Genomic DNA, 12,454 nt, shown 5'->3' on the forward strand with positions numbered 1-12,454 from the left:
TTACCAGAGGGAGTTTGCTATAGTAAAAGTAACATTTTGTATCTATTGGCTGACGGAGGGGAACATGCCGCCAGAAACTTTGCGCTTGTGACTGTGTGTGGTCGTGCAACAAATGTAACTATGCTGTGACACTGACGTCTACTTTAGGTGTGTGAGGTTCCGCTTCAGTGTTGTTGTTGCAGTTCAAATATATGGGTAATCTGGAAGGAAGATCGCTTGGGAACCAGGAATCGTTCTGCAAAGGACATACGTGAGACATAGATCATTCCAAGCGTCAGCCTCAGCTCACACGTTGAGTGACATGACAGTGACAAAAAAAAAAAAAAAACACAAGAAACCAACCGGTACCTTTACGCAGTTCTCACACTCAAACCGCTTGCCGCTGTCATGTGACATCTGATGGCGAATCAGGTTGGATTTCCAGTTGAAGGCCTTTGGGCACTGGTCACATTTGTACTCCCGCTCTTCTGTATGAATGATCATATGCTGTTCCAAGCTGCAAGACGGACATGGTTGGCCACAAGTAAGAAAACTGACAAATGGTATTAGTGGTAACCCACATATAATTGCTTTGCGAGGCAACGTTAAAATGGAGACATTGAGCATTTGCTCCCCAACCACAATGAGACCATTTTGAGGATTGAGATCTTCATACAATTCAGTCAGGTTTTAGAATTCTTATTAAAAAATGGTATGTCTGGAAAACTTTGATTCAGCACTGATGCCAGGTAAGAGGGTAACTGGTTCCCAGGATGGGGGCAGCACAGCTTCTGATATAAAGGATTACCATTTCACCATAGTAACAGCCAGGATGATAGAGGCTTAAAAATATTTGTATTTTAGTTTCCTTTGATCTCAGGAATATGAAAGACTCTTTGTAAAGGAAAAACATAGATACCTTCTGAGCTCCCAAAGAAGACCTGCTGGCACATTGAAAAGAGGGTGTACATGGGCATTGGGATCATTAATGGGAAAGGTTTGCCTACCATGGAACAAGGCCATAAACAAAGCTGCAGCAGGTGGCACTACGGGGTCTTAACTAGGAAAGAATTCCAATCAAAGTGTACTAACAGACACTGACACATGCCAAAAGATGGCTACGCTCATTATTGAAATCTACATCTGGATTAAAGCATCCAAGAAAGTAAATAATGAACAGCGACCGAGCAGCAACAAATAAGTCAAAAGCTCAATATTGGTTGCAGTCCAATAGACACAGAAAAAATGTCTTTCCAAATAAAACCTATTTTCTTTACTTGTCCTTCAATTCACACAGACAGGAACCCAATATTATCCTGCAGGAAAGAAAAGTCTATAATCTGACCTAGAATGTTAGTAGGAAGGGTCAAGTGGATTTGTGACAGCGGAGACAATTGAAGAAGGCAAACGCAACATAAAAGCTCTGCCTAGCTCCAGTACTCCAAATTATTCCTCTTACATGGCTAAGAAAACAATATAAAGATTATACCAAGCAAATTGTTTATAATTTATTAATGAGCTTGCATATGTTCCTGAAAAAATAAATGATAAAAAAGATTTGTTATTTCCTAAAAATGTGATTTAAATAGTCTAAAAGGTGGAAAGAGTTTAAAAGTAAACAGTTTATTAGAGTTGTGAATTGGCACAAATAACAAGACATTATACAAGCACATTGATTACCAATATACCATGTGTATCGTGGATAACATCTATCTGGTCAGTCTCTTCTATCTCATCCACCTGGTCATGTCTTTGACTTTGGATCATTGTATTATTACCATGTACAGTGATTAGGCCATGTTGGGGGTGTATGGTTCTCTGTCCGTATAGAGTGTAATAGAACTGCATTATGACTATGTCCAGTGGACAGCCATGTTGGAGGTGTAGCATTCTATGTGTAGAGTACAATAGACGTGCTTTATGTCCAATAGTTGGTTATGTTTGAGATTGAGCGTTCTTTATCTATCTACAGTGCAAAAGAACTGCTTTATGATAATGTTGGATGATTGCATTCTCTGTATGCCTATACCATTGTTTCTCAACATGGGTTAAGCCCTTGAAGTAACTTTCAGATCTTTAGGGAACCTCTTCCATAATTACTATATCCTTAGCTCACAGTAGATTAGTGGGGTGGTCAGTGGGAAGAATTTCTCCTATGTTACTGGTCATTGGGAAGGATGCCACCCATAAAAATAACCAAAAAGATCACTGGTGTCACTTAAACTGCCCTGAGAGGCACAAATTGTTCATTGCTCAAGGAACCCCCAACAACTTCAGCAGGAACCTTAGTTGAGAAACAATGGCTTATAGCATAATAGAACTGGTTTAATATCATGTCCAGTGCTTGCTCATGTTGGATGTGTAGTGTCCTACGTGTAGAGTGCAATATAATTGGCATTAAAAGTTGTCCAGTGGTTGACCATGTTGAAGGCATAGTGTTGGAGGATGGAGAGTATAATAGGAATGTATTTTAATCCTGTCTGGTTTTCAGGTCATATTGGAACTGTAATGTTCTCTATGTAAAATACATTAACACTACATCATGGCTTTGTCAAGTCATTAGGTCATGTTATAGGTGCAGCACAAGAGTAAGACTTTACAATGTAAGAAGCAGCTTGGAATTTTGACTTTGTTGGTGCATAATCAACATAATGATGAACTAGTATTCAATGCATGAGGCCTAATAATGCCTACAAAATCATAGTAAACAGTAGAACACACACAATGGACCTGATTTATCAAAGCTCTCAAAGAATGGTGAAGATGGATTATCATGGGAGAACCTGGGTCATCCAACAACCCTGAATGAATTCTTGATAGTCCAAGTTCTCCCATGATAGTCTGTCTTCTCCAGTCTTGGAGAGCTTTACTAAATCTGACCCCATGTGTTGATACATTACTAACTACAGACATAGAATTGTAAAGTAGACCTATCAATGACTATTGCTTCTTCTGTTCATAAGATCTTACCTGTATTTGTTAGGAAAGAGGCGCTCACAGTCTTTGCACTCATGTACTTGTTCATTATCAAAACCTTCTTGCTTGATCTCCTCGCTCAGAGACTCATAGATGTGGTTCACCGTATTGCAGGCGTACTTCTGGTGCCGCCTCAAATCTAGCTTGGACTGGAAAAGTTCATCACAGTCTTCACAGCGAAATGTGTGTTCCTCTGCAGATGAAAGAAACATTGGGGGAACATAAGCCAAGCAGCGAGGGACCCTGTAACTTGACCAATGTATCACAAACTTACAAACTTCTCTTCATTGCTTGGAGAAGCTCCCACCCTCTTCCAGCTTTAAAAAAAAAGCATTGCCATCTAAATCACATTGACTGCAGGGCTAAGAGCGGGATCTGTTAAAGTTTATTAACGTTGGTCCGGCATTCACAGCTAACAAGACGTAAGACTTTGGTTGTATTGTTCGGCAAATGGGCTTCAGACAACAATTGCCGATCAAAGCAGCAGATAAGAATCCGCGTAGGGAGAAAACATTAATAGCATAATATATACAATAAATGATTATCACCAAGGTCAAACAAATTCACATAAGGGCAGCTGTTAATACGTTTATGAAGCAGCATCCTGACTGCGGTGCCAAGTTAAACAATTGGGTCCCAGTTGTAAATACTCCAAAAATACAATTTTTTTTTTGTAAAGAGCTGCAGGGCTGACGGGCCTCCTCCTGCTTAGCAATTGAGAGAACAGGAGCTCCTTAAGGCATTTAACTATTTTGCACTTAAAACATCTTTCTGCAATTAAACTTTCATTCCTATGCAAACAGCTTAGAGCAAACTTTCGGCATGTAGCTGGGTTCATTAACTCCCAAGGTAGAGGGTAATTAAGATTTTTGGTGTGGATTTATTGATACTGGCAAGCGTGCCACTTGACGCTGGCACAGAGAAAGTTGTGATAGCAGCATTTCAGCATCTTAGTCCCTGCCCAGCTACCATCTATTTAACTACTGTTCTTGATTCCTGTGGCCGCAGGGCAGTGGGCTATGAAGCATGCCATAAATTAAGAATTCAGCACTCCAGAGGCTAAACCTATGCAAACAACCATGAGGACATCATAGCTAAACACATAATACTGTACTACAAACAACAAAATAACACATTGCTAATACATTTGGTTTTATAAAAAGCACAATATAGCCAAATAAACCAATTAAAATGGAGCTTTGATGAAACAGTCTTTAAAAAGAGATGTTTTATGCTTTTTACAGATTTCTGGGCGCCATTGCAATCAGATATTTCTGGGTGGGTCATATAGTGTCTGCCCCATGTTGAGTCACAGAAGTGACCTAGGGGTCAAAGTGGACATCGGGGGGCAGGCCTTTCATCCTATCCAATGAATCAGCTGGCAGAGGTGACCTGAAAGCTGTTACCGGGGAAAACCCGGCAATGCCATAGTATAAATGAACCCTTTGGGAATAAGGTGATTCTGAATTTTTTCCAAATTTTTGTGCACATTGCCTGCCTAAATGGGCAGATTTACTAAACATTGTACTGTGCTATGTATGTAAAACACTTCAAAAGAATCAGAGAGTCTACGATAATGTCAATTTGCTTTGCAGCCTGGTCTTGGCACTTAGGTGCCATGGCATCAGAATAGTATCAGTGGTATTACGGTACGGGACATCAGTTTTTACATTGAGAATGTTGCTCTCATCTCCACAATCTACATCCTAAATACTCTCTTTTCTGCCAATTTCTTGAAACTATATATTTTTTTCATTTCCCTATCTGCTTTAATCATTTTCATGGCACATTAGGCTCTGATTACTGGCTATGATAAATGTTTCACTGCCATAAAAAAGGCTTCAATGTGAGAAATGCCGGAATATTTCTGTGGTCCAAAGGGGTTCCCAGATCACGAAAATTGGGTAGGTTGGAGCTGTGCACCAATGCCTGGATGAAATCCTGAAGCCCTGAGAAGGTGGGGAAATTTACACCAAGGGAGTAAACTTGTCAGATGGGGACACAGGTACACTACGGCATACTCAGTAAGGGAAGAAACCTCCAATGAATATGGATCAATGGAGTGATCTTTGCAACATATTGCCAATTTCGAAACTCCCAGTTTCATGTTTTACTCTGCTTAGGTAGCGTTTGCTTAAGGAAATACATTTTTCTTTATTTGGGGAGTTTTGTGTTTTTGTGTTTTTAAGAGGTTGGAAATAGATGTCAATAAAACCTAAAAGATGTGCAAACCCTTCACCACTAAGCAAAACTAAAAAAAAGATAAAAGTCTTGTCTTTACTTTTAAAGTTATCTAGAGATCTTTTAGACAAAGCAATGTGTAGGTTATGTTTGTAAATCTCTAATACAAACCCTAAGAGAATAACAAATTATACCTAATGTTTTGTAAAACTGTATATCAACTTGAACATCCCTTGCTATTTTGAAATGTCAGCACTGAGAGATACGTTTTTTCATATAAGAATCTTTAGATGTTAATTTCACCCTAAACTTAATAATTTAATTATGAATGTCCATAAGGAAAGAGACATCAGCGGCTCCTTTTGTCTCCTTGTTATTACTTCCCAACAGGATGTCCAACAAAAAGCACAATAATGGGAATTCCGTCCCTTAGGTGATCACTTGAGTTAAATTAAGAAGCTGGGAACCTTCAGGAGCTTCTATTGTGCTTCTACTAACTATTCATAACAGCTTCTCCTCCAGACAGACACATTCTATACCTTAAGTTTGAGTTTCATCATGCACAATTGTGTATATATATATATATAAATATATATATATATATATATATATATATATATATATATATAAATATTACTAAATACTCATGGTGTAGGGATTGACACATCAAGCTGGTCAAACTAGGTTTTGTGTACAGGGGGACAGTTATGCTCCCTGAAAAAAAAATCCAAAACCCTTTCCAAAACTTGTCTCTGTATGCTGTGGCATTACCATTACTAGTAACATGGAAACCACTTACTTTTGGCCATGTAATGTATATTGCTTTAAACCAATAAATAATTGTTTTGTGGTACATGGTATATATTGGGGTGTATCCCGTGTGTTGTATCTCTTGGGGATTTACATTTCATTGCATGCTTAGTTGAGAGAGATGGCTCTTTGTATCCCCCCCAGTTCTGGTGAACTTGGCAAAATCCGATCACAAGACCATTTTGGTATTTCATTTTTTGTAAGAGTTTTACCTAAAGAAATCCCTGGAAGAATGCAAACAAACGGTTTTGCATTAAAGAGATAATGTTGCTGAAAAACCTACTATGTTAGACAGTTCTGGATGAGTTGGTGGTGTGTCCCCTGCTGCTCTTTTAGGTCCCATTCACTGGTTTCCATATCATTACAGGACACATGGATTGATGGATACAACCTCAGAGCTCAGTAGGGGACCAGGTATCCCAAACTAAGTAATCCCTTCGATGCAGAGGAATTGTGCAGACCGGGCAGTGGTAAAGGTGAAATGTAATAAATTTTGCATGTCAAAATTCTTTTTTTTTTAAAATAACAACTTTCTGGTCACTTTATAGTTGATATTTCCATAGCCAGTGGCAGATATTCTACCAAGGAACCCTGGTATAAAGACAAATTGGGCTCCCTTCCCCATTCAACAATTCCCCAAGTTCAAATTTGGTCTTATATGAATATTAAAGGTAGACTGTGCCAATTCCTAAAACATATCAAGGTTCCAAAAATTGGGGAAAAAAATGGTTGGCCATTACAATAAGGCGGAATGGCACCATGACAATAAAAAAGGGTTCCAGCAACCATCCAATGGATGTCTAGTATATATTTTCCCAGGGTGTCCTTGTGCAGAGTTCACAAATGGTATCTCTACCCATGGCTCTAGTAGTATATGGGAGTCAACTGCACAGCGGTAGAGATCTGTTTTCTACTCCAAAATCTAAAGAAACTCAGCACACTGATACATATAGATAACTATAATTTCACTAAAGGCTCCACTGTTATATTTGTGAATATATATGAATGTCAGCTGTGATATACATAAGCTGCTATTGCTGGGATCCATATGCTTGTTACCTGGCCATGTGTGATTTAGAATTACTGACCCAAGACAATGATATAGTAAAAAAATTTGGAGAAAAGTTGAAATTGCTTATCTCTATACTTGTTCATAGGTAATTCATGAAACATTAGGGTCACACAACCAAGCAAGGAAAGAGCTCAGCAATGGCTCCCTTCCTATTTCTTCCATGACAGATGTATGCACAATAATTAAAATAATTAACTACATATAACCCATACAAGTCAAGTTGCATTGGACTTAGAAAGACTTCATATATAGAAAACATAGCAAAGCTCAAAAACAGCTATCACAACTTGGTTCCACTAGCTGAATCAACTAATTGCCCCAAACTTCCGTGAGGACAGATTAAAAGCCTTGGAGATTAAAATGATGCAGTTGAAACACACTTCTCAAATTCTGCGTTCCTGGGTTTCATGCCATTACAATTCATTTTAAGGTACCTAAAGCCCATTCAGAAAGTGATTCTTTCCAGCACAATGGAAACTTCAGACTAAAAAGGAACAGGTTAGTCCTTAAATATCTAAAAAAAAAAAAAAAAAGTCTTGCCTGCAAAGCCTTGTTTGTCAAATCTGGGGTTGCCACAACCTTCTATCTAAAGTTCCATCAGTAACACGCGGGACAATAGAGGAATGTTACTGCAAAAATAAATCGACTCCTAATAGCTTTCAGAAGAACCAAAGGGAAAGCAATTATATAGCATCTACATGCTAATCTTCCAGAATGGAGTCTCAGAGGAGTTCAAGAACCCTACTCAAAATTCCAACAGAGATAAGGGGTCTAGTGCATTTGGCTTTGGTTGGCATAAAAGATTTTTGGATAATTATCTATGTGCTGAACATTTTTGCATTTGCTTTCATGTGCAATTCACAGTTTAACCGGGCAAAGATGTATTTATTTGTGGGGAAGAGAAAAAGAAAAAACACACAGCAATATGTTTGATAGCTATTACGTTCCCTGTAAAATGAGGTGATAACCAGCAAAGCAATTCGTAATTTTTTTTATGTTAAGCGGACATATTAAGCCTGGTTTGTAGGTGAAAAGAATTTTAGTTTTATGATTTAGAGTGTTTTGCACTTTTATGAAATTATTTTTTTTTAAGACTGAACAGAGATATAAAAATGTTGAATTAGGCATTTTTTTTGTTTTATTCTTTGATCTATATATAAACAACATTCTTATCCATAGGGGCCCATGGAGTAATAAATATTTGCCAGTTGGCCAATTCAAGCCTATTTCTAATTTTGAGGGTCAAAACAATATCAACAGCATTTCATAAAGAACGCTTGACTTTCCATTGGGGTAAGGACGACCGGGTCTAAATTGGCAATATGGGAAATTTTAGAAGGGCTCGATAATGCGTTTCCTAACCATAATTCCAAAAATCGGTTCAAAATCAGAGCAACCTTGGACCACAGCATTATATCTCCAGCACTTTTTACCTACAATGTTCCCATCGCTTATTATTTACTCAACGACTACACATTTTACCCGTTCAAAGTGGTTTACACAGCTTTGAGTATAAAAACACTGTGACCTCTACAGACGGAGGCAGGATATCTGACAATTGTGGTGTTTGCTAGAGCAATAAGTAGGTTTAGAAAGTATGGGGCCTGCCCAGAGGTCCGAAACAATGTGTACTGACCAGTCTGAGATAAGCTCATGGTGTTATTTTTGCTGCACAATGAACCTATAGTAACACGTTCTTATCACAGGTCTCTTTTTAGTGAGACCGTTGTGCCCTCTCCATTGTGTTCCATTGTGAGCTCTATTGTGCACAGTAGTGCGGTGTGTACCCTGAGAACCTAATCCACAGTCACATTGGCAATCTTTAGAAAAGGTCTCTATACCTTTTCTTTAATAGTCTAACATTTCAGTGGTTGGGCCTGCTAAACTTTTTACAAAGGCCTTGAATTGCACAGGTGAAGAATAGTGGGTAAAAATGCAAAGAAACTAAAAATGTATGATAAATATATATTGTGCAAATTTCAAAATCAAGTCCTGCATGGGAATTCATATTCTTAAAATCAAAATCTTCTCTTCAATCAATTGCTCATAAAATATATTAACATTTGTGGTTGCCACTACATTTTTCAGAGCTCTTCAATTGCTGGTTATGTTGGCCAATCTATCATAATTATAAAAACAAATTAAGAATCCCAGCTTTTCAGCATTTTTGGCCTGGATAATTTGCTAGACTGAGGTACACTCTAGCATGCCAAAGAGAAAATGGAAATAAAAAGTTGGGTTCAGCAATGCTTCCTAATAAGTGGGGAACTAAACTCGAATACACATGGGCTTTTGGCCCAATATCACCCTCTGCCATTTCTATAATAAATACTCAGCATGCAAAATAAACTAGTGGTGGCACTGGGCAGGGTGACCATTTATATATAATACACAAGTATAAAAAATATTGAAGAGTGGGACTATGGAGAAGACTCAATGTGGACTTGAATCAAGTTCTCCATTTGCAATAAGGATGCAGCTGTATTTTTTAATTCTATCATTTATAGTTCAATGTATATGAATATCAACAAGAATACGCTACATATAAAACCATTTAGGAAATACACAAAGACATGCATATCCAAAAACCTAAGAAGGTGAATAAAAACCTTTTCAACTTGCCATACATAAAGCAAAACTAATAGATATTTTAGAACAATTTGTGCCAAACCAACTAATAAAAATACCATGACAATAATGGCAATAGTTAGTTCTACTAGGAATCCTAGATTCCCTTTTTGGGGTTGCTTGACCAAAGGATGATAGAATAAAAGAGTTGAGACTCCCTTCATTAAGGAGCATTCCCTTCAATTAACCAATTGCCTAAATAGCAAATCTTTGCTTTCTTTTCATCTGACTGGGAATGGAAAATTAATAGCAATTTGCTTTTTACAAGATTAGATATATGACATGAGTATTCACACATTCTCAGATTTAATAAATCATTGTGAAGTTTTCATTTCAATGGTAAAGTCGAAACAGTAAATACTGATAATTAAGTATTCTGAATTTCAATATAAACTGCAACCAGTATAAAGAGACAACAAATACCCAACATTGATAGTGCACCAAACAGTTCACCAATGCTTGCAAGTTTACATGCAAGTCACAAATCACAAAGGACTTACACGTGGGAAGTTGTTGGTGCAAGTTGATTAACCTGGAAATCATTCATGATGACCACTTAAAATGCATATGATTCATCAAAGATACCATGAAACCAAGGAAATGTATAAAAGCAAAAAATCCCAAACTCAAACATAAGCACTGATGTAATTTAGGATGTGTAGAGATTTCAACCGGCTATTTTCTTTGATAACTCTATTTGTCGACTGCAAAAACAAGTCAGTTATCAGTAAATGTTGGTGAATTGATGACCATTAGCTAGCCTGTAAACATTGGAACGTGGGATTGGTGTTTCCTGTCACATTTTTTGTATTTCGGTTAATGAATACAAATGGTCGTATTGAGTCTTGTCATTTTTTATTGCAGGTAACTGGTGATGAACACAAAGGCTTACCCTCTAGATTTGGTGGCATGCTTCCAAGGGAAAAATTCCCCTCCTTCATATAAACCAACAATTCTTCTCCAGGCTCGATATCTTTGATAACGTTATAAAAAAGCTGTAAGGATAAAAAAAAAGATACAAGGACGTTAGGTTTGGAATTGGGTTCTTCTTATTATTTAATGTCATAAGGCATCAGCACAAGATGGGCATTCTATAATGTGACCCTCAAAAGGCTTCTTTATGGTTTACTCAAGATTTTGAAATATTGTGAATAGAAGCGCCAATGGAGAATCATTGAAAAATTCCAACATGTCAATACTTCTTCTGCATTTGTTGTCCTGAAATGATCTCCTGCACTCCTTCCAAACAGATACAATATTCAAGAAGCCAGATCATCTTATTCTAAAGAATAAACTATATTACGCCATTTTTGAATATAAGCTAAATTTTGAAAATATGTGCATGAAAATTGACATAATAGATGCAAATACAAAACAATACAAAATACATAAACCCTCTCTATATAATGTGAATGCTCGGGTTTTTATGCCCGAATAAAATATTGTGTTACCATTGGCAAAATTGAAGGAACAGCGAGCGCAAGACGTCTTTTTAGAAGAACAGCCATCGTTCGCTGGATATTCAGGGCCCTTTTCGCAAGGGTTAAAGCAATATGTATAGCTTAAAATTGAGTGTTGAAATTTTTAATGGTTGGGTATACAAGTCAGAGCGGTGTGTAGTGAGAAAGAATTCTGGCAAGGCTTAACTTTGGGCGATATTCCAGTTATAGTGTTAACATAAAAAAAGCAATACACGCAGCACACCCACTAGATCTTAAAACAGCGCTAGCCGATCTTTAATATCATATAGGCGACCGAGGGTCAATGAACAACTTCAGTCATTTTTGTAAATAAACTACAGCTTGTTTAAAAAAAACCTGACAGGCGTTGTAATACAACTAAAGGAACGCGAGAGAGAAAAAAAAATAGCGTTTTAAAAAATGGGTTGGATCTCGCAAGCGACACTGCAGCCTGGGTTTAAGTGGGAATACATGTGTTCCAAAGGAATCCTTCGTGGTTTTAATACATTTGCTCAGTGGCTAACAACTGTAGCAAATAAACTCAAGTCCATATGAGGCTTGTAAATGTTCTACAAATGTCATTTTTTTTAAATATCGGATTTCCCACTTGCACTAAGCAGGAGAAAAGGTAACATAACAAGATGCAAAAATTATATCAATCAACAAATACTGCATAACAGTTACATAAATTATATATATATATATATATATATATATATATATATATATATAAAAGCAAATACTAATTCAAAGTTATTAATTACATTCTTTTTGTACATTTTGCAAGCTCTTTTTTTTATTATTATTTGCAAGCTTTTTAACATTTTTGTACTGATTTATTTGCTTAGAGGTAACAAACGCATTGATATATTTTTTCAATACAGTTGGATACTTATTGGTGTTGCCAAGAGTGGATTTGCTGTATTTTACGTCTTAGCGAAATAATAAACTGCTGTAATTAACACCTCTTACACCTGCTCCTATCATTCACCCAGTTAACCTTTTAGGGCTATTCACTCGGCCACATAAAGCAAGAAAACAAAAAAACAAATCCGGCGGAACAACTGCAAACTGTCAGCAGGACCCGTGCAGTGTGAAGGGTTAATTAAGATCCCCATAAGGCCAGGAATTTCATATGTTTCATGCCTGTGTCAATCTAATACTCGAAAATACTGTATAATATCGCTACCAGGTGTGAAATTCTAACCAAGGTAATTGGCGGCTCTATGGGCCACATGTTCAGCATCACAACTACTGTATGGCTAAAGAAAAAAAAAGGATGATAGGGGGCAACATTAATCTAATGCAAAATAAACTTTTTGAATTTTTTTTGTTTTTGAGCTGATTT

General features: G+C 37.1%; 1 protein-coding gene across 6 annotated transcripts in view; it reads right to left on the minus strand.

Moving 5' to 3' along the window:
- PRDM16 (PR/SET domain 16) overlaps window positions 1-12,454 on the minus strand; it is a 71,001-nt gene that overhangs the window by 37,751 nt on the left and 20,796 nt on the right. For 4 of the 6 annotated variants that reach the window (XM_072425365.1, XM_072425368.1, XM_072425363.1 and 1 more), the window contains exons 2-5: window positions 10,539-10,641; window positions 2,950-3,148; window positions 349-496; window positions 137-235 (exon numbers count right to left, since the gene is read on the minus strand). In XM_072425365.1, coding sequence (XP_072281466.1) covers window positions 137-235; window positions 349-496; window positions 2,950-3,148; window positions 10,539-10,641 — 549 coding nt within the window. The remainder of the gene's footprint in view (window positions 1-136; window positions 236-348; window positions 497-2,949; window positions 3,149-10,538; window positions 10,642-12,454) is intronic. The other 2 variants (XM_072425367.1, XM_072425366.1) reach the window with 1 other exon arrangement.

The sequence above is a fragment of the Pyxicephalus adspersus genome, chromosome 11, assembly GCF_032062135.1.
Source record: "Pyxicephalus adspersus chromosome 11, UCB_Pads_2.0, whole genome shotgun sequence".
Taxonomy (NCBI): Eukaryota; Metazoa; Chordata; class Amphibia; order Anura; family Pyxicephalidae; genus Pyxicephalus; species Pyxicephalus adspersus.